The sequence below is a fragment of the Triturus cristatus genome, chromosome 4_2 (genome assembly GCF_964204655.1).
Source record: "Triturus cristatus chromosome 4_2, aTriCri1.1, whole genome shotgun sequence".
Classification (NCBI taxonomy): domain Eukaryota; kingdom Metazoa; phylum Chordata; class Amphibia; order Caudata; family Salamandridae; genus Triturus; species Triturus cristatus.
In genome coordinates, this window is record NC_140586.1 from 701358892 (window position 1) to 701381713 (window position 22822).

The 22822-nt window shown below is 41.0% G+C and overlaps 1 protein-coding gene across 3 annotated transcripts in view; it reads left to right on the forward strand.

Annotated features, from left to right (window-relative positions):
- The window catches only part of DHCR24 (24-dehydrocholesterol reductase), a 132718-nt gene extending 119978 nt beyond the window's left edge, over positions 1–12740 (forward strand). Inside the window, exons 9-10 of one of the 3 annotated variants that reach the window (XR_014960667.1) lie at positions 9893–10671; positions 10830–12740. Coding sequence is in view for 1 of the 3 variants with exons in the window: in XM_085602534.1 (XP_085458660.1) it covers positions 9893–10046 (154 nt within the window). In the remaining 2 variants the exon portion in view is untranslated. Of the gene's footprint in view, positions 1–9892 lie in introns of all 3 variants that reach the window. The other 2 variants (XR_014960668.1, XM_085602534.1) reach the window with 2 other exon arrangements.
- Positions 12741–22822: the final 10082 nt, after the last annotated feature.

The window sequence follows — 22822 nt, forward strand, 5'->3', positions numbered from 1 at the left end:
TTAACTTTCTTGTCGAGTCAAGATCTATTGATGCGTTCCCACTTGTAGCAGGTGACTTTAACACGACCTTCGAACCGTTGGGTCACCATGATCTGCTCTTAACGGAGGAGGAGGACCTAAGATGGGGCATCCCGCAACTCGAGACAATGATAGTAAGTAAATGGACTGAGGCTGCCCTGTACCTTAAGGGGTTCTGCCTGACCAACCAATTGAGGGCGGCAAATGGTAGGACACCCTCTGATAGGGCGAGGTGTAAAACCTTTGATAATGGCACTAGGTCTAGCACTATAGACTATATTTTGGTCCATCTTGGGATGTGGCATGGTCTTGAGGATATGATGGTAAAACCTCGAATCGAAAGTGACCATAACCCATTAGTAGCCCATTTTAGATCAGGAATGGGAGAAAGATCAGAAAAAGTAACTGCTATGAAAGGTTTGCCTACTCGGCTAACAAATGATGAACGCCACCTGAAGTGGGAAAAAGTTTTACAACAACCCGATCTTGTGGACAATATAAAAAGCAGTCTGGATGAGGTGTTGACACTAATGGGGATGGATTGTAATAATAGCCAACCCTACTTAGCTGTAGAGAATATACACACTACATTTTTTGCTAAACTCAAAAATTATTTTTGTGAAACAACTTTAGTAAAACGGTCCTATAAAAAAAAGCAAGAGAATTGGTTTAATAATAACTGTAAACAAGCCCGGGAAGAACTAGGAACTGCGCTTAAACAAAAGTACTCGAATAAAATAAAGCAAGCACGGAGTAATTATAAGAGGGTACAATGGAACGCCAAAAAGGAGTGGGAGGAGAGCGAATGGCAAGATCTTAAGATAACATGTAGTGGAAAGAATCAAAAGAAGTTCTGGGACATTTTTAAGTGGAAAAGGGGGGAAGTTATAGAAAGTCCACATAACTGCGTTCCCCAAGACTCCTGGATAAAGTTTTTTAAATGTCAATATGCTAAGGATAGAGATGATAGCCCATTTGAACATGAATTCGGTTTCTATAGTGAGCCACCTTTTAGCAGTAAAGAGGTTGATAGAGCTCTCGATACTGCAAATCTGGGTCGGGCACCGGGCATGGATCTAATTCCTGTAGATGTGTTTGTATATGATAGACAGAGATGGCGCCTTTACATTACCTATCTGGCCAATGCTATTGCCCAAGGCATGGCCATACCTCAATCTTGGAAAGGCGCTGAAATAGTCCCGATATACAAAAAAGGGGACAAAACTTTGGCTGGCAACTACAGGCCTATCAGCCTAATAGATGCCATACAAAAAATCATTGGACGGCTGGTCTTGGGCAAAATCCAGTCCTGGATGGAGGTTGCTAATATTTTGAGCCCTCTACAGGCTGGTTTTCGTCCCAAGACCAGCACCATTGATCAGGTTTTTAGATTCCTAATATTATATTGGAGGACAGTGGTATTGGACAAAGGCGTCCTGTACGCAGTATTTGTCGACCTGCGGGTGGCATTTGATCTGGTCCCGCGTTGCAAACTGTGGCAAGTACTCAGGGAGCAGGGGATGGCACCGGAGTTGCTGGCACTTGTCATCCGCCTACATGAGGACAATTTCGCTGGGGTACGCTGGGGTAGACCGGGAGAGCGGGGTGTGCGGCAGGGTTGCGTCTTGGCACCTACTCTGTTCTCACTCCTCGTCAACGGGGTGGCCGAGTTGCTCTCCCGGGTCTCCACTGATGCCTCAGCTTTGGCTGGAGCTTGCGTCCCGGTCCTCATGTTCGCGGATGACACTCTGCTGATTTCGACTCCGAGTGGCCTCCAGCTTACCTTGCGGCGTTTCGAAGAGTTTTGCCTATTGCGTGGACTAGAAATCAATGTCGCAAAGACCAAGTTCATGGTGCTTAATGGTCCTAGACCCAATAAAATGTATAGGCCATTTAAAGGTGTAATTTTTATGAATGGATCCCCACTAGAACAGGTTGATGCATTTACATATCTGTGAGTAACTCTGCAGAAAAATATGCATTGGAATAACCATATAGATCTTTCATTATTGAAACATCAACAACAGACTGGTATTCTAATGAAACGTTTTAAAACCTCGCAGTCTCAACCAATGGAGCCATTCTTAGAGATCTATATGATGAAGATTCGTAGCGTCAGCTCGGCCTCGGACAAGGCCGCCGCCTGCCCAGAGGACCAAGGGGGACTCGAGGACGAGCCCCGGCAACCTCCCGCAACACCACAGAGACCCCCACGGGGGTTTGCGGCGAGGTAGAGGTGCCGTGGTCCGAAGGAGGGAACCCCGTAAGGCCGCACCCCGATGACACCACATCTCCAGAACCTGAAGTCGAACCTGTCGGCGCTGGGGCCGGAGCCGCCGGCTACGCTGCAGAAGGCCCCGCACATGGCAAGGGATCCAAAATAGGCCTCCATTTGGGCTCTGGTCGCCCCCACGCTGGGGAACGGCAGGCAGGGTAGCAACACGCGGGCCGCACAACCCGCAGAGAACCCAGTGAGCGACGGCCTTGCGGCCTCGGAGAGGGACGATGTCGGAGACGGAAGCGTCGGTTCTTGAACGCTTCTGCAGGTGACGGACGCGGCGATGACGCCGACCTGGACATGCGGGCCGAGAGGAGTTTCATCCTGGCTTCATCTGCAGACAAGCCTCGCAGTCCGTGGGGTCTCTGTGGTGTTGCGGGAGGTTGGCGGGGCTCGTCCTCGAGTCCCCCTTGGTCCTCTGGGCAGGCGGCGGCCTTGTCCGAGGCCGAGCTGACGCCGCTCAGGCGCCGGCGGCTGCTGGCCCTGGCGGCGCCGCAGGGGCTGGCTAGGGGCCAGGGCATGTCCCCGGGCCCCCCTCGTCTCTCCCCGCAGGCAGCTGGCTCGTCGGAGGTCGAGTCGGCCCCCTTTCAGCGCTGTTCTTTGGCCGCCCCGGCTCCGACTCTGCCCCGTTCTCCCGCTGCGCATGTTGTGGCAAAGGTCGTCTCGGCGTCCCCTTCGGCGCCAGTCGATGAACGGACGCCGGTGGTGGACTCGTTGGCGCCGCTGATTAGTCTTCGGCGCCCCCTCTTCTCCAGAGGTTCGGCAACTGTTTGTTTCTTCTTATCCGGAGATGGGACGCCGCGTCGGGGCTTTTTCCCCGGCGTCTTCCAAGGACGGCTCTTCGCCGTCCCCGCAGACTTCCCCGGAGGCTCCTCAGGTTCCCCACTCGTCGGTCAACCTTCCCCCGTTCCAGGCTTGACCTTTCCTTCCTCCGGTTGGGCTGGGGGCCGGCCGGCTTAGCTTGCTGCTGTCGCCCAAGGAGGAATTGCTCTCCCCACCGCGTTGCCCTACGGAGGCGAGTGCTGCCTTCGCCCGGGCTGTCTCAACGGCTGTGGGGATTTTGCGATTGGGCGACCCGGCTGCCCATTTCCCCACGGATCATTTGCTGGAGGTTCTCCATCAGGGCTCTGGTGGACGGGAGCTGCTTCTTCCCTTCGAGGCTTCGCTCCATAATTCTCTTGGGCGCCTGGGGGCACCTGCCACGGGGGACCCGGCACCCCAGCCGCTTCTGCACCGCCACCGTCCTGCTCCGCATGATCCTGTCTGCCTTTCCTTCTACCAGGGGCCCTCTTTTGCAGACTGCCTTTCCCTCCTTGCCATCGGTGTTGTCTCCCCCGTCACGGGAGACCCGGTGGTTAGATTCCTGGGGACGCAACATCTTTGCCTCCTCCAGTGCTGCCTTGCGGGTGCTTAACATGCTTTGTGTTTTGGCCAGAGCCACTTCTTGCTTGTGGGATTCGGCGGAGTCCCTCCTGTTTTCTGCTTCTCAGGAGGGTATCTGCGGCACCGTGTGTTGGATGGCTGGGAGCTGGCGGTGTTTATTCTTCGCTCGGCTTTGGACGTTTCTGAGGTGCTTGGTCACACCATGGCTTCTTCAGTGGCCCTCCATCGCCATGCTTGGCTGAGGGATAGTGTTTTCCCTGAGAACGTTCGGGAGCGGCTGGTTGACCTTCCCTTCGATGGCGCTCTTTTGTTTCACGCCCCTGCGGATTCTGCCATTCAGAGGTTCCTTGCGGGGCTTCGTCCTCCTCCTACTCCGCCTCCTCCCCCTCCTCCTCCTCCTCAGTGACCCTGGATGTTGGTCTGTGTTCTGGGAGGTGTTCTCCCGTTGTTTTCTGGGGCCTAGTAACGAGTAGCCCCGGTTGTGTGTTCTGTGTTGTAGGTGTGCCTTCAGGGTCCTTCCGTTGGCCCTTTGGTGCTGTTGGCTGCTGGTCCGGCCATTTTTTGACTTGTGGTTTTGGCTGTTGGTCAGCCCGTATTTGTCCAGAGATTAGGCCTTCTGTGTCTTCTTTATTGGCTGATTGGCAAGCCGTCTGCGGGTTTCTCCGCAGGTCTTTCTGTTTGTCCTCTGCTGCGGAAATATTTTCCTAAGAGGTGTTGCCATGTTTCTTGGGACGTAACATACCCTATGTGGGGTAAATGTAGCTATTACATAGCTCTGTCATGTGCTAGGGAGGTGTGGCCGTCCTTGTCGTGCTCCTTGCTCTCCGTGGCGTCACGGTATTTCGCAGGTGCGATCTTCTTGCCGATCGTCTTGAAGCAGCTTGTGTTGTGCCCAGGTCCGTCCTTCTCCTTGTTCGCCATGTCACTAGACCAGTCTGGCCTGCCATCTGCGGCGTCGTGTTGTGGCGGTTCCGCACTTCGGTCCGGTGTTTCGGCTTGGTCCTCTGTCTGGTGTTCCGGGCGGGGACTGGCTTTCCTTGGCTTCTGTGTTCTGGTGGACGGCTTGTCCCGTCCTCCGTCTCTCTCTCTCTCTCTCTCTCTCTCTTTCTTTTCTGCCTGGTTTCACTTCTTTCTTGGGTCAGTGTGTGTGTCCTGTCCATTCCTGACCTCTGCCTTCGGCTGGCGTCTGGCTTGTCCTGGGTGCGCCGTTCCATGGTGTTGCCTGCTGCTGGCTGCGCGTGTAGGCCTGCTTGTTTTAATCTACCGTTGTGCCCCCTTGATGTATTTCCTTGTGCCCCTGCTTCTGGTTCCGCTCGGGCTTTGCGCAACTGTGCCTTTCTTTTCCGTCTGCGCTTTTGGTGGTGGAGCTGTTCCTGCCTTGTCCGCTGCTTGCGGCTCAGGTGTGTTCAGCTATTTTCTGTCACTGTGTATGTTTTTCTTACGGTTGCCCCTGTCTCTGGTTCTACCTCTTCTCCCTGGGGTTTGAGGTGGTCCTTGGGGCTTTTCGGGCGCTGTCTGCCCCTGTGGGGTGTTGGGCGGTTCTCCCTTGGTTGGGCTTCGGTTATCCTGGCCTTTCCCTTCGTGTTCCTGTGACATGTCCTCTGCTGGGGCCCTGTGTCTCTCCTGGTGGGAGGCTCTCTCGCAGGCCCTCCTCCCTTCTGGGTATGGCTAGGGTATCTATTCTACGTTAAGGAATCTGCGGCTAGTAGTCTCTATCAGATGTACTAGTTACTTACCTTCGGTAACGATGTATCTGGTAGAGACGATTCTAGCCGCAGATTCCTTCACAACCCGCCCTTCCTCCCCGTTCTGCGAGGACCCTCTGCTTGGGTTTCGGCGGTCGACTCCCTCTGGGTGGCTTGTCTTCTGTGGGTGTCTCTTCGTTTTCTTCCGGTCAGGCATCCCTCCAGCTGTCTTCTCTCCAGTGTAAGGGCCTGCTTTTGCTCTTTTCCCTCTGTTGTTAGAGTTTCTGATCCCCTTGAGGTCTTCTTCGTTGGGGATTCTTTTGCCTGCCCTTTGTCCTCCTACTCCTTTCAGGGGTTATGGCAATCCTTGGCAGTGTAGTCTGGGGATGGATTGCTCTTGCTCCTCTGTTCCGGGCTTGTGGCCCTGCACTCTATGGTTGTGGTTTCAGACCCTCTCTCTTTCTGTCACTGCGCTTTCACATGCTTGTGCCTCCAGGATGGCTCTCGCCTTGGCTTGCACGGTGGTTCCGCGGAGTGGTGCTTTGCGCTTTTCTTGCTATGGCTTCTCTGCTCTGGCCTTATGGTGCTTTAGTGCCAACTGGTGCTATCGCCTTGGCTTGCTCAGTTGTTCCTCAGCGTGGTGCTCTGCTCTTTTCCTGCTCTGGCTTTCTCCTTGTAGCCCTCTGGTGCCTTGGTGCCAACTGGTGCTGTATCTCACCTTTTTGTTTCTCCCTATTTAGTTTCTCTGTTTTTTTCGCACACTGTTCCCATGCTCTCCTCAGTTTTGTTGTGATGGCTCCGCGTTGTGGCGCGTAAAAGTTCTCCGAAGCAAACTGACGTCAGCGCGCCGGGGTGGTGCTTATGTGACCTCGCTGACGTCGCGCCCACGAAAGACATCAGGGCGGAGTCGCGTGGTACCGCCCCCCCTGGCGCGCAGGGATCCTGGGCAAGTACGTTTTCCGGGTCCAGTCTCACGCCTGGGGATAATTCTACGTTAAGGAATCTGCGGCTAGAATCGTCTCTACCAGTTACATCGTTACCGAAGGTAAGTAACTTATACTTTAATAATTGGCCTCCCCTATGAAAAATACGAAATGTATAGGAAGAATTTATCAGTGGTAAAATTGACACTACCTATATTGTTTTAAAAGTTTTCACATGAATGTGTTATTCTCTGATATTAATTTTCAAAACTAAAGATTTACAAAATATGGAAAAAGCATTGGAAAAATGAAAACTAAGGAAAGACTATTATAATGTATAATCTCTAGCAATAAAGTCCTATGAAGATTGCAGTTCACATATGGATTATGACTCGAAGTGAAAACAAACATAGGACTATTGAGAAAGGTATTGGCCGATATGAACTTTTACTCCCATAATGATTAATAATAGAAACAATTTATTATATTATAACAATGGGTTTGTGGCAGTACAGTGGGAACAAGAGGGACCTTCTGGGTAACAGAAGTGAGTACAGAAGACAAATTCTGGCATTGTATGTAAGCAGCAAGAAACCAGTAAGTGGTGTACCATTAGCTGGATTTTATATAGGATGTGGCATCTAGAACTTAACATATTGAAGTGATAATGGCATACATTTGTTTAATAATGATAGCATCTGAAAATTATGCTTGCAGCTGTTCAACAGTGGCAGTCATGCAATGAATTTCCTAATAGAAGTAGTAAGTATGTATTAAGTCTTGGTTATGAATGTTATACGTATACTATGTATATTTTTCACACACTGCAGTTAATATTAAGACAGGCGTGATCCTGATAATGAAACTAGGGGCCTGCTTTAGAGGATTACGGAGGAAGCAAAGACAGTAAGGGTGGTGGCAGACTTTACATTATCTGGGCGCAATAAAGGCAGGTGGTGGACCTATTGTTCACCACCAACTCTGCGGTGAACTGTATGAGATTCTATGAACTGTCATCATGGTGATTCATATGAATGCAGTTCATACAAAGCTATTCAAAAGTTAGGTGTGTGTCCGTCATTTGTGATATCGATTAAAGCAAACTTTCAAGTTTTTACTTTTCCAAAGACAAACTCCTAAAGCACGAGTTTGTTTTTAGAAAAGTAAAAACAAATTGCCCCAAAACCATGGAAATCTTTTCCCATGATGTTGGGAGTCTTTTTTTTTTTGTTTACTGTTCCTCCCCGCTAGGATTTTCCTGAGTGCGACAGACAGACAAGGGCGGACAGTCGGATCTGTCACCACTGACTGCCCATACTTCCTGGGTATTGGAGGAAGGTTTACACCAACTGAATAAACTTTTCTCCATCGGAGTAGACCTGGCAGTCCACTCGACTCAGAATTGGGTGGGAGGACAAACAACGACGTGTTGACAATGTGTTTGTGTGAGAAGAGCAAACATTTTTATTAATTTTAAACTAATGAACTTCAAGAAACAGGATGAATTAAAAATGGAATTATGCCTAAATTGTTCCATTGACTTTGAGAGAAGCAAAGTTACTCAACAGTACTAAGGGGCATATGTATCAAAGGATTTTGTATTCGCAAACGCTGCGAATCGCAAAAAAACAGCATTTACGAATACAAAATCGCAAAACGCGATGTATGTGCCATTTTCGCATCGCATTATTAAGGAATCGCTAATTTTGCGATTCCTTAATTTTGCGTAAGCATTTAAGGAATCGCAAATTGCGATTCCTTAAATGCTATGTAACACGCACCCAAGTTGTGCTATTTCTCCTTAAGAAATCGCAAATTACCACCAACTTCAAGTTGGTGGTAAGTTGCGATTTCTTTGAAAAATGGACTTTTTGGCATTTCTCAAAGTGCCATGTGGCGCACATACATGCCCTTAGGGCATGTATGTGCGCCATATGCGCACACATGCTCATTTCAGGGGTGCATCAGGGTGTCATCATGACACCCTTGCACCTTTGAAATTATTCTCAATTTGCGATTAGCAAATTGCGAATCGCAATTTGAGAATTACTTCCCTATCATTCCTATGGGCCTCCTGGCCCATAGGAATGAATGGGAAGGTATTCCTTAATTGCGATTTCACAATTTGCTAATCGCAATTAAGGAATATTAAGAATTCGCAAAATATGTGCACATTTTTTAATACATCCCGTTTTGCAATTCTCAAATAGCGATTCTCAAAAAATCGCTATTTGAGAATCGCAAATACGGTTTTTGATACATATGCCCCCAGGTCTCTTCTCCTGCCTATGTGTCTGCCCAAGCTATTCATGAACCTTATACAGAGCTCTGACCAGATGCCTTCCTGAACCTTACTCCATGGCGGGACTAGGACACAAAGCAGTACAAATATTAAGGATTACAGAAAAGTAACTTTTTATTTTTCAGCTGACTGGTCGTTTTTTCACATGGCTCTGTCATTAGATTAAGTCCTGTGTTTCTTAGCAGATTTTTTCTCAGAATGAATCTTGCCTAAATAGTGTTTGTGCTTCACAGCCTTAATTTGTCTGTTAGATAGCGATTTAGACATATATTCAATATCCACTAACCACCACATGCATTAAGAAAAGCTTTTCCGAGTCCTTAATTGCGATTATTAAGGAATCGCAATTAAGGACTCTCAAAAGCCTATGCATGTAGGATGCGCTATTAAAATAGCAAATCCTAAAAATTCCTTAATTGCGACTCGCAAATTGCAAGTCGCAATTAAGGAATGGCTTCCCATTTATTCCTATGGCCTACAGGCCCCTAGGAATGAATGGGAAATTGCACATGCAGTTTCAAGGGTGCAAAGGTGTCAAAATGACACCCTGTTGCACCCCTGAAATTGTGATGTGCACCCATGTTGCGCACACACATGCCCCAAGGGCGTGTGTGTGTGTAACCTGAAACCTTAAAAAAATGCACTTTAGTGCATTTTTCAAGGTTTTTGCAAAATAAAGACCAGAATAATTTCTCTTTATTTTGCCGCCCCAAATAGCGAAATCACTATTTGGAAGTACTTCTTGCATTGCATTTAAGGAATAGCAAATTGCGATTCCTTAAATGCAATCTCAATTTAAGAAATCGCAATAAATTGCCATTTCTAATTGCGAGTGCCTAACACTTTAAAGCATCACAAAAAGCCTTTTTGCGGCCGCAAACGGACGATTTTTACGAATCGCACCGTTTGCACTTGCAAAAACCTTAGATGCATGTGCCTATGTTCTGAATTGGCATCCGCCCTTCAAAAACTGAACATTTTGCAAATCATGACAGCTTGTTGTTGTCTTTTACTAAATTCCTGCTGAAAAACCGATTACTAAAGCACATCTGCAAGCTGATTCATCATCACCTTGTATTTTGTTATGACCATATTTGTGATTCTGTTTCTGATGCGAAAATGGTAGGTTCAAAGTCGCAGGCAGTCGCCACTGCCATAAGCAGAAATGTCTTTACTTGAGGTATGCAAGCGATCTGTATATGCAGACTGCATTACTGTTGTTGAAGTAAATACCATATTTTTTGTACCACATTGTACACACCTCTGGACAGTGTTTACTGTTGTATAACTTTCTCTCTTTCAGCTTTCAGATGCTATACGCTGATTGCTACATGAATCGTGATGAATTTTGGGAAATGTTTGATGGCTCATTGTACCACAAGTTACGGGAGCAATTGAACTGCACCAGTGCTTTCCCAGAGGTGTTCGACAAAATATGCAAGGCAGCGAGACACTGACCATGTCGTAGTGGTATACAGAAAACATTTGCTGTGGTGGGAGAGATCGAGGCTCCCTCCATAGAGCCACCGCTTCCCTGAAATTCTTTCAGATGCCTGCTAGATATTTGTAGCACCTTTTGAATGTCCAGGAATCAGTATTTGCAATTTGTGTTACTTTGTCATGCAGTTATCTGTTGGATGGCGACAAACGATTTGAGAACAATGTATTAGATGGAAGTGTGAATACAGTCAGTGAGTTTCACTTTTGAAATGTAATAATTGTCAGTGTTTACATAATGCTCTTTTTATCACGTGACCGATAAACATGATACGTGAACCTTGAATCAGGTACATGCTCAGCTGTACTACATACTATTCTCTTACATTACATTACATTAAAATTCCTTTAGATTCCACAGAATTCCGTGACGGAGTGGCCATTTGGCACTATTTTCTTAGGACCAAATGCACCCATGTGTCCAAAAATGGATGTTAGAATGCATTTTGCGCTAACAAATACGGGGTATGCGCTGTAGGTGCATTTGGTATTTGGCACTGCTATGCATACCCCTCAGCACCCTTCCATACTCTGCAGGGGTATGCCCTGTACAGCATAGCCCTCGGTGCCCTTACATACTCTGCAGTGATTACTGATTTAATTTTTAGTTCTGCCTCTTTTGGACCTATTTGAAAACCACTGACTGCACTGTTGTGCATACCCATGAGTGCCTTTACATGGTCCGAGTTTATAAGGCTTCTATATTCTGTCTATGTAAGGGCATTCAGGGGTACGCTCAGCAGTGCAATCAGTGGTTTTTAAACAGAGCCAGAAGAGGGAGCTGTCCCTCTATGTTTAAAAATCACTACAGATTAAAATGTAACATGCAGTTTTTTTCATACATGTAGGGCTGCCCCCTCATCTGCAGTGGTTTTTAAAAATTGAGGGACTGCTCCCTATCCCGATCCTGTTTAAAATTAAAACGAAACACTGCAGATTTATTATCAGTAACGCTTAATTACCAAATTTCTCCGATTGTGCAGACGGAATAAAAAATTCTGCCTACCTCTATTCATAATCTTCATCAACTTAGTAATGTTGACAGTGGATGCACTTTGATTATGGCCCTGTTGAATATTTGTCACTTACGGTTATGCTTTCCGGTGAATGAGAATTTTGAGAAACTTCTAAATCATTAATTACCCTTATGATCATGACTGCACATATAAATTTGAACAGCTGCATTTCATGTTAATTTTATAACTCTGACCAAAATGTGAAATCAGGAATGCTGTGGCAGGATTTCTTACTGTTGTTTTGCCGAATTAATATTGCGATGGTTTGTAGCCTAGAATTTCTAGAATCTTATGCAGTAGTAAATGCAAGTTATTGTGAATACATGTAATTCTCTTGGGAACATATGTAGGAGAGGTTTGTAATTGAAATATGGAACTGTGGCAGCAGTGATGAAGAAAAAGGAATCAATGCTGTGAACATGTGAATTTTCCAAACCCACTTAGAAGTTGTGAGATATAGAGGATACCTTAATTAGAATCAAGTGTTTTTTGGCGTTGCGTGGGGAAAAGCGAATTCCTATGTTCAGGTTTTAGCAGTTCCCAGATTTTTGGAATATTGCTATTTGGGCCCGTAACCTATGACACCTACATTTATTTCTCAGAAAATTTTTAGCCTGTTTATATATTCTGCTGTTAATGCAATATATTTGTTTTCACAAAAGTCTTTTAAATATGACTCCCAATGAATAATATTTTCACAATATTATTTCCCTAACTTTCCAGTTACTGGTAAATTATGGCAAACAGTTCCTGTAAATCAAATGATTTATTTTTGGACAATATTCATGTGAAGTGATACATAGGTGAAGTAGCTTCTATTCAGAGCACATGCCATGTATAATTTGATTCATCAGTGTTCAAAGTTGTCCTTTTAGCTTGTGTTATTTTTTCTGGACTATGTTATATAGTGAGCTGTTGCATTTTTTTGTCTTAATACCTAAATGAATTACATTTTATTTCTTGCTAAATAGAGCAAATTCATTTTATTAGAACGGTTACAGGTTTTACCATCATCCCTTATAGACAGAATGCAACCGAACGAAGATGCATTTCGTTTTGTAAGCTATGCGAGCAACATATGTAATGGGAATATTTGGTCGTTTGTGTTTTTTTTTTTTTTTATGTCTTTAGCAAGTAATGCTGTAGCTGCACTTGACGCTTTAATGTACCTTTATATAATTGTGAAAAACAAAATGTATCAGTTGTGGTAACTGAATAGCCCAAGCTCTTTATCGTAAGTGAGCATTTTTGACTTGATAATAAAATGGTTGTGTTTCACTATAGTGTAAATGCGATGTTTATTTGAAGATCTAATTATATTTAATATATGCTTTGATAAAAAATAAAGTGTTTCCTTTTTCTACACTCGTTGACAGAATTGTAAGCATTTAGCTTTCTTTGGGTCTAAATGTTTATACATTAAGTACACATTTGCCTTTTATGACCAATGTAGAACTAAAATGAATGTTGTATTAATTGCCCAAACCTTCACTATCCCAAAGAAAAGTATTTAATGTATAGTGATAAGTAATGTGTTGAGAATTTTTTTCTGTCAGTGTTGTTGTCTGTTATGGAGCCTTAAAAAGAGTAATGCTAATTTTGTATTTATTTACAAAATAAAATATTTTTCACAATCTCCATAGTAGTTTGTTACTGATTCTGGAAGTAAAGCTTTAGTGAGGGAAAAATGAAGATATCTATCTGCTTGGCATGCATCTTCTAAAGACTCCTGATACTGAGTATTACAACAACGAATATGATTATGTAATTTAACTGAAAATTGTAACATAATTTGTTAATAACAAGTGTACTGTGCACTGTCTACTATTGTACCAAATTGCTGAACTGTGATCAGTAATGATGGTACTTTATTATACAGCATATGAACAGGTCAGTTTTGCTAGATAGTGGCGGGAAAGGGTGCAATGGGGGGGAGGAATATGTTGACCATGTGAATATTAGGGGAAATAAATAACGACTGCCTGTCCATGGCCTTTGGCAATGCAATTTATTGTATTTTCCGGTTCTTAACTTCTGTGTAGTGGGAGAAGATTTGTGGAACTGAATATTTACCTACAGTTGTACCCAAGGACATGACAATGATTCTTATAAATTTACACAAGTCATATGTCAGTGAGTAATAATGCTTTTAATGTCGGTTCTTGAGGCCCATGCAATACAATGAGTACAAAAAAGATAGGAACACTGTTGCCCGTATGATATTTTTAATTGTATTTGCTGCAATAGATTTTATATAAAAGCAACACCAAATGAATTGTATTCTAACCCCAAGAAATGGATGTATGTAGAAAATAATAATGTAAACAAGAAGCTAACTATTTGGCGAGTTCCAGTTGCCAACCCCAACTTCTGGTTCTCATTCTGTGTTCTTTAACCCTGTCTTAAATAGATTTGGCCCATAATAATGTCCTCTTCCAGGGGATCCTCATCAATGTCATAAGCACTTGAATATTCCCACCCATGCGCAGAGACCCCGGAAAATATGTAAAAATGATATATGAAAGCATATATATATATATATATATATTCAATGAAAAAACCAAAGGTTTCACACATGTTATAGGTAGCTGGACATTTCACTCGTAAAAAACCATTGAAATTCCCCCGTTATAGTTAGTTCAGCTAACTATAACTCGCGCGCCCGCAATGCACTACTGATGACGTCACATATTACATCACTCATGACATGGTCACTGACATCACTCATGACATCACTGATGACATCTCAAATGACATCACTGATGACATCATCCAGTGATTGTGTGTTTTTCTGAAAATTAAATATGTTTTATATTTATGTATATCTCAAGGTCAATGGAAGAATAAATGGGTATATAAGTGTCTAAATGGATGCTTTTTTAAAAAAAAAAATTTGTGTAACTGACTGATTAAGTGTATCATAGTGAATACATGGCTTACTGAGTAATCTTTAAATATGAAAATATCTGTATCAGTTTCTTACTTTGTGTATAAGTGGCTGCATGGGTTGGTGAGTAGCTACATGAGTGTCTATATAGGTTATTAGTTGGTTTTTTATCAGTATGAGTGTCTGAGTTTCTGTATGGTTCGGTGGGGGGTATTACTTAGTGCATAGGTGCATGAATGAGTGACTCACTGTTTGTATGTGTTGAATACAGCATGTGTGCAGGACTGTATGGGTGGATGAGTGTGTGCATGGGTGTGTTAGTGAGTGAATGACTGTCTCTATAGTGTCTTTATGAGTAACTACATATGTTTTAAACTAGTATATGTGACTATTGGTGTATATAAGTGAGTATATGTGAGAGTGAGAGATTGGAAGAGTTCCTGTATGAATAAGTATGTGTTTCTATAAGTTATTGTTTAAAAGAGTAAGTATATGTAAGTTTCTGTAGAAGTAAGTGTGGTGGTGTGTGTATAACTGTATATGCAAGTAAATGGATGTTTGATTCTTTATTAGCATGAGTGACTATGTGTGTGAGTAACTCTATGGATGAGTGGCGTTGTGTAACAGGATGTATAGGTGTATGAATACATATGATGAGTGAGTACATGTATGAGTGACTGTAGAGGACTGTTGGTGAATGACTGTATGTGTATGTGGTTCTTAGAATTACTGATTAGGTTGTTGTAACTGATATTGATATGTTCATTATTTTTAACATTTTAGTTTCTATTTTTGAATGTGTGTTTCAATGGTTATATTAGGGGAAGAGGAGGTCTGCCACTCTATCACAAGGATGATGTCATCAGTGATGTCATCAGTGATGTCATTTGAGATGTCATCAGTGATGTCATGAGTGATGTCAGTGACCATGTCATGAGTGATGTAATATGTGACGTCATCAGTAGTGCATTGCGGGCGCGCGAGTTATAGTTTGCTGAACTAACTATAACGGGGGAATTTCAATGGTTTTTTACGAGTGAAATGTCCAGCTAACTATAACATGTGTGAAACCTTTGGTTTTTTCATTGAATTTCTAAGGTTTTTTAAATGCTAATTCCTAACTATAACGTGTGTGAAACCCATGGTTTTTTTAGTGAATTTGCAAGGTTTTTTAAATGCTAATTCCTAACTATAACGTGAGTGAAACCCATGGTTTTTTCAGTGAATTTGCAAGGTTTTTTAAATGCTAATTTTTTTTTTTTCTTCTTTTTTTTTTTTTACATATTTTTATTTTAATTTTCTATCCTTTTTTAAAGACTATGGTTAAATTTTAAAAATTCTACAATATGTTTTTATTTTACCATTTTTTTAAAATAAACAGGTAAAATTTATTAGTATTACATATTTTTTTTTTTTTCCTTTTTTTTTTTTTTTTTTTTTTTACGTGCGCGTACGGTAAGCGCACGTCTTGCTTTAATTACGTTAGATTTCTACGCTGTTTGCGTTCATTTACGCAATTTGCGTAGACGCACGTCACGCGCGCACAGCGCGTACGCTGCACGCGCACGTTACGCGGAAGTGAAGGGGCGTGCCTGTTTTGCGCATGCGCGCGTGTCTTTTTTACGCGCATGCGTACTTTTGCCGTAAGCGTACCGTAAGCGCACCGTAAGCGTACGGTGGGTCATGTGATCATGAAACACAACTTTTGATTGGTTGAAACTACTTTCAGTTCTAGAACTCTCCTACACCACACCCATTCCCCTCATTTCTGCTTGTGATCCCTTAGGAGAAGGAGCTGGGTTGTCTTTGTGATACGATGGCAGAACAGCAGAGCCCTTCTGAGAGTGAGGCTAGCAGCACTACCTTGAGGCAGAGAACGAGGAAACAAAAGACCTCTTTCATATGGGAGTATTTTTCTTTTCCAGAGGGCCAGCAAAAGGTAAATGCACCCTTAGTGACTTGTAAGCTGTGTAAGCGTGTACTTTCAAGAGGGAATCCCAACAAGAAGTATTCCTTCGGGAATCACACCATGTTGAGACACCTTAAGGATGTACACAGAAGGACACATGCTCGACATACTGAAGGTAACCCTTCAGTAAGTCAACCAAGCACATCCACAGCAGCTCAGCCTGGACCATCATCTGCAGGGCCGAGTCCTTCTTCTGCAGGTCAGGTGAGCCCTTCATCTGTGGTGGGAGCATCTCCTTTTTCTTCTCCTCAGGAAATTAACCCTCGGTTTCTGAGGGTTGAAATACGGTGCGCCACTTGTCATGATCTAATTTGTTATAGGGAGACCAGTATTTCCCTAGTGAACAATAAAATAGATCAGCACATTTGTCGTACCGTCTAATATTCCCATTCTTTCTTTCCTCTGTCCCTGCATGAACACAACGGCTCTTTTAAGAGCCAACCTTACCTTTCATCTATTTTTTATATATGTTTTTAAAACTTTTTTTTGATTTTTTTTTTTTTACCGTACGCGTACGGTACGCGTAATTATTATTTTTTTTTAAAAAAAACACTAAAAATCAATTATCACATTACAAGGTCCTTGAGAGACTACAATGAAAAACTGAAAATGTGATTGTGGAGAAGTGGAAAAAAGGGACCATGATATTTTTGACTTACCATACCCACTCAAAAAAATATTTATTCATTTAAATTTTTTTTTAATTGCTTTAAAAATGGTTCTAGTTTTCGAAAATTTTCTATCTCAATCTGAAAAAAAAGAAAAAAGTATTAATATTTAATAAAACATTTTATAATACAGTACACATATTTACATATTTTTCAAAAAAAAAATTGCCTTTTTTTGCTGTTTTCAGAATATATTGCATTTCACTATAAATTGTGAAAGCAATTGCATTCATCATTTAACAGCGGGCAAAAAAAAAATTAACAATCTCAAAGATTGTTTTAAAAAAGCCCACAATCTCTTTTTGCATAAACATAACTTTATAGAAATGCATAATATTCTTAAAAAATATCATCTAATATCAATACTTATTTCTTTAAAATACCGTCTGATATTTTTGTTTCAGAAGTATAATCACAAAAATATATCTCAAATAACTCCACAATACATCTGGTTCCATTTCCTTTAGGCCAAATAGTAATTTTAAAATTCTTTTTTGATTAAATTTCCAATGGTAATCCAATAAAAATCTAAAGTTTAAATTGTACAGATCTCACCGATTCTCTGTAACATTTTGGTTTCCGAAAGATTTATTAATAATTAAATAAGTCCACAATAGAATTGTTTACCTTTCCGCATGGCCAAATAGTAATTTTAAAAATCTTTTTTGAATAAATTTCCAATGGCAATCCAATAACATTCCAAAATTTAAATTATGCAGATGTTACCAATTTTTTCTAAATTTTTGGTTTTCCAAAGTTTCATTAAAAATTGAAAAAGTCCACATTACAATTGGTTACCTTTCCATTAGGCCAAATGGTAATTTGTAAAATAATTTTTTTTGAAAATTCCAATGGTAATCCAATAAAATGGTAAAATTGTTTTGTCCAGATGTTGCCAAATCTCTCTAAAATTTAGGTTTCAGAAAGATTAGATAGGAATTTGCTAAATCAAAAGGCAAACGTTGCTTAAAAATCAATTGGGAATCATTACACAGTGTCCAGCCTTTTTCACATTTAAGATAAACTGTGTAATGACCAGAAGTTACAGTAGGTCCATCATGGAAAATTATTGCAACTGTTATAAAAGTTTTTCCTGAAATTGATAATTGCTGTCCTGTAAACTTCTTTATTAAAGTATCTAATTTTGAACCATCAGCTTTACAGCGTTGCATCATTAAAATTACATACTGTCCGTATTCCTTTAAAATTAACGTTGAAAACATGTCAGATTGACACTCACTGCATTCCATGCTATGATTAGCATCTTTAACTAATTTAGCAAAAGTGACTGTTTTACTTTCTGGCAATGTTAAATAAATAAACCTTTCAGAATCAACATTAGAGCCACATATATTATAACAGTTTTCACAACTATGTTCCCATTTATAAGAGAGACCAAATAAATTTTCAATGGGAACCCCTTCTTCTTCCAGTACCTGAAGCAAAAACATCAAGAATTCCTGTGCGTCTTGCTGTACATTTTGAGAAAACTGTGTTCGTCCTGAACATACATCTAAAAGTTTTCTAATTTCAGTAGCACTTTCTATTTGAGTTTTATCATTACTCAGCTTTTGAAAAAGGAGACTCAACTCAGAACAGAATCTTTTTCCCTGATTTACTATTATCTGCTCTTGCACACTTTCCAGATAAAATGCAACATTCAGCACTACATTAGCGTAGCAGTTGACACCAGAGCTATTTTTAAAATGACATCCTACAACCTGTTCTTCATTTTCCTTTTTCTTTTTGCTTGCAATTACATCACTCCTCTTTTTTTTCCTCCTCTTTACATCTTCATTACAGATATTCTCATTTCTCCTTTTACGAGAAACTACACGTTTCTCCAACACAGGATACTGACCTAAATGAGGAGCATAGCTTCTTCTTAATCTATTATACTCCTTTACACAATTTGCATCAGCACTAACTTTTGAGTCATCAAAGTCTATCATGAATAAACCTGATAATGTTTTCACTCGTGACAAAGCAACATATGCCATACCTTCTTTGAACACAGTTGAACCAATGTTCACAAATGCACAATCTACAGTCAATCCTTGAGACTTGTGAATAGTTACAGCATATGCTAGAGAAAACGGAAACTGCTTCCTACGTACATATAAGTCTTTCACAAGCATGAAACGAACTGAACAACGACAAATGTCTTTAACTTCTTCTATCTGATCAAATTTTATTTTTAAACATTCAATTCCATCTTTTTTCTGATAATTAATAAAACTCACAACTCTTCCCATAGCTCCATTAACTAAACCTTTTTCAACATCCAAATTTCTCCTTAAAAATACTCTACAGTTCATGCAAACATATAGATTTTTTTCTAATCCAGCTGTTTTGGAAATGTTCTTCTCTAGTGAATCCAATTTATTTTTCAGTGTGCCTGTTAATGTGACAGTAATTCTTCCATCCTCAATTTTGTCCACTGCTTCCAATTTCCTGATATCTTCCTTTTCCAATTTCAAAAGCTCCTCATTGAATATTGAGCATTCACGTAGAGTTGGCATTAAGCAGATGACACTTTTCTTTTCTGCAATGTTCTTGTATATGTTCTCTGCAACTATTTCTTCCTTTGGAAATAAATTATGTAGCAGCCGACTCTGTAATGCTTTCGTGCCAGCTTCAGTGAGTAGTCCAATTCTGATATCTTTCAGAATACTTCCATACTCTTCATCGTTTGCTTGCCTCATATTAGTAGTAAGTTCCTTGTACTCAAAGAAGGACCAAATATTTGCATTACCGATGCTTCCCAATGACATCTTTGTGTCTTCATGTGTCACAGTATTAAACACTGGTTGTCCTTTAACTGGAGTAAGTTGCAAAAGATCCCCAAAAACTATGACGTGTTTTCCTCCAAATAACACGTCATAGTCTGTCTTCAGAATTTGCTGCATTCTTAAATGCACAAAGGCAAGCATTAAGTTTGATACCATGCTCACCTCATCAATAATGAGAACTTGCATCTTCTTCAATACTCTTGAAACTTCCAAGCATGCTTCTCCAGTTAGCTTGTTGTATTGTATTTTGTTCTCATGCTCCACTGGTAACATTAGCAAACGATGTAAAGTGATTCCTTTTATGTTATATGCTGCTAACCCAGTTGGAGCAGTAACCACACAAGACAAAGTAGAATCCGTTTTTTGCTGTAGGTAGCTTCTGATGACTTTTATAAGGAAACTTTTTCCAGTTCCAGCTTGTCCGCTTACATACATCCTGATTGGATGAAATGATGTGCATGAGCACTCTTTTTTTTCATGTAGAAATCCGTGATCAATTTTGTTTCTGATCTCTTCATAAATTTGTTGCTGCTCTTCGTTCAGTTGTCTTTCCAAATTTTGTAAGTCTATAAATTCTTCTTGAGCTTGATTCATAGCCGTTTCCACTTCATTCATGGCTATTGATGCTTCATTTTCAACAATTGGTTGTCCTAGGGGATCTTGACTGAGTGTTCCTGAACTTTGGCTGTCCTGAGAACTGTCTCTAGCTATTTCTGCTGCAATTGTAGTTTCCTGTTCAATTTCTTCATTTAACATTTGCAGATAAGTTGAGAATGTACTGCATTGTATGCTGTCTTTGCAAACATTAAAAGAATCTTCATAGCTTTGAAATTCTCCCAGTAGTTCATCCTCTGTACGCCATGGTTTAAACAGCTGTAAAAGAGCCAAGTAGTAAAATTCCTTTTTGTCAGTAGTGTCGCAACTCAGCTTCCTGTGATTTATCAAACTTCCTTTTGTTTGCTTCACCAAACATCCTTCCTCACCAATGACTTTATATTTTCCATTGTTGATGTCTTCTGTGGCTTTCCGTGAATAAATGTAGTTCTGCAGCACTTCATAGAGACACATGTTCTCCAGATGATGACTTCTCTTGGGATAATATGTGTCCAACATGTTTGATTTCAAAATATCTGTACTTTCTGGGTCATTCTCGGCCAAATATTCAATTTCTCCAACAGATTTCAGTACCCGATTTCTCATTGCTGCAAGACCTAAACTTGCCCAAATTATTCTTCTTGATTTCGAGTAGAGACTTGCAGAAGATAACCTATCTGAACATTCGTAGGATCCAATTTCTCGATGCGATAACATCTTCAAACTGAAACTGTACAGCTTCTTACTGACAGTCTTCTCGTGAGAAATCTCTTCCCACATTTCCTTCAATTCTGTTTTTTCTGATTTCGTAATGTAAGACGTTACATATCGAGCAACAGCAATGGAATTGTCAGCTACATACTGTATATCCATGTTAGCATTCCACATGGATAAAATGACTGGGTTGTAGTCATTTATATTTTTTGATTCTTCTTTTCTTTTAAGGTTGTAGGTATTCTTAGGTGATTTTCTTGTGATAGTATGTCTCACAGATGACATAAAACTGTTTACTCTTCCATTTGAAAGAACAGGTCTAGGAAATCCAAATCGACATTTAGTGTAGTATTTATCTTTGCTCTTGTATTTCCGTCGACAGTATTTTCCACACCGATGACTTTGGAAACGTAAAACTTGCTCCTTTAACTTTTTCTCTTCTGTGTTTTTTGGTATAGCACAGGTTGCATATTCTTCAATGTAAGATAACACTGCTTCATCAGCATCTGTTCCAAACTTTGGGGCATCCTTGATCCACAACAGCATATGAATATGAGGAGCACCTCTTGCCTGGTACTCTTTTCTCCAAAAGAAATCCACTACTTCTCCAAGAGGTGGATTTTTTTTATTGCAGATGAAGGACATCATAGCCTCAAATCTATGATTGAAATATCTGCAAACATTAACCGGATCCAATGAGCACAGTTCTCCTGCTGTCTTGTATTCGATGTTTTTAATGTTTGAATTTGCCTCTCGTAGAAAATCCAGTAAATCATCCCAAGCGTACTCAGCACAGTTTAGGGTAACGAACCATGTTGGTGTTCCTAAATTCCGTAACATGCATTTTAATTCACCATGGCGTCTGTACCAATATTCATTTGTCCCACGCTGACAAGCCATCAGATTGATCAGTTGTGTTTCCAAATGATCATCTCGGTGCTGCACTTTCTCCATAAAATCCTTAGCAGACACATTTTGTAAATGTACTCCACTTTTTAAAATGTGATTTACTGCATAAGACAGTGCAGACAAGTCGCTTTCAAATAAAAGATGGAACCAATAAGGAATACTTTGTCGAAATCTGGGATCTTCAGCATATAGTCTTGTAGTCCGATACTCAGAAGCTGGAATCTGTTCCGGACGTTCATCGTATCGTCCTCCTTTTCCTTTAGGAAACAGCTGGGGAAAACATCGAGCTTCCAAGCTCTCCTCCCATACACTCACGGGAGTTCCTTTTGCTTTCTTCATCTGAAACAGATCAATATTGTCTCCCATAACTTCTTTTGAATGAAGAGGATGTATGCTAAAATGTTCATAAATTTCTTCTTCCTTTGACTGGTCCACTTTTTCAATTTGTCCAGTTGGTGTTTCTGTGTCTTCTTGTAAATCTTCTTCTTCTTCTTCTTCTATATAAATTGATTCATACCATTTGTTATTCCTTTTCAAATACAAATTTGCTCTTTGTACTTTCCGTACATCTACCAGCTCCTGCCAAATCTTCTTATTCTTTGTAGGTACACCATTAACCAGAATAATTAATGGTTCAGTTTCCAAAGTATCCGCATCAATAGTTTCCATATTTTTTTTCAAATCCAAGGGCAAATACACCACTCTACCTTTTAAACCTCTCAGTAAATCTGAAGGAGGTAATTTACCAGTTTTGGGCTCCATACGTACTATGGTCTGGAACGGACGAACACATTGAATGAGTATAGACTCATATGTATTTAATTCAGAAAGTTCAGCAGGAATAGCATCCAATTCTAAATTATTATGTACAGCTCTGGTCGGCATTCTATTTTCTTCTAACTTATTATAACAGTATTTACAAATACGCTGAACTTCACCCAATTCAAAACAATTTTCAAGAAATATATATGTGGCAAAATCCTTCCACTTATAATTATCTTCATTTTCACTTTTTCTCTAGAGATCAACATACCTGGTTTGTTTTCTATAATGAGTTCTGCGGCAACAAATACAAGTAATATTTGGTCTTTCATTAGAGATTTTTTCAAATTTTGTTATGTGATCATTAAATATCTTACTTACAAATGGTTGTACATTCTCTTCCACTTCTTCCTCATTTACTGTGT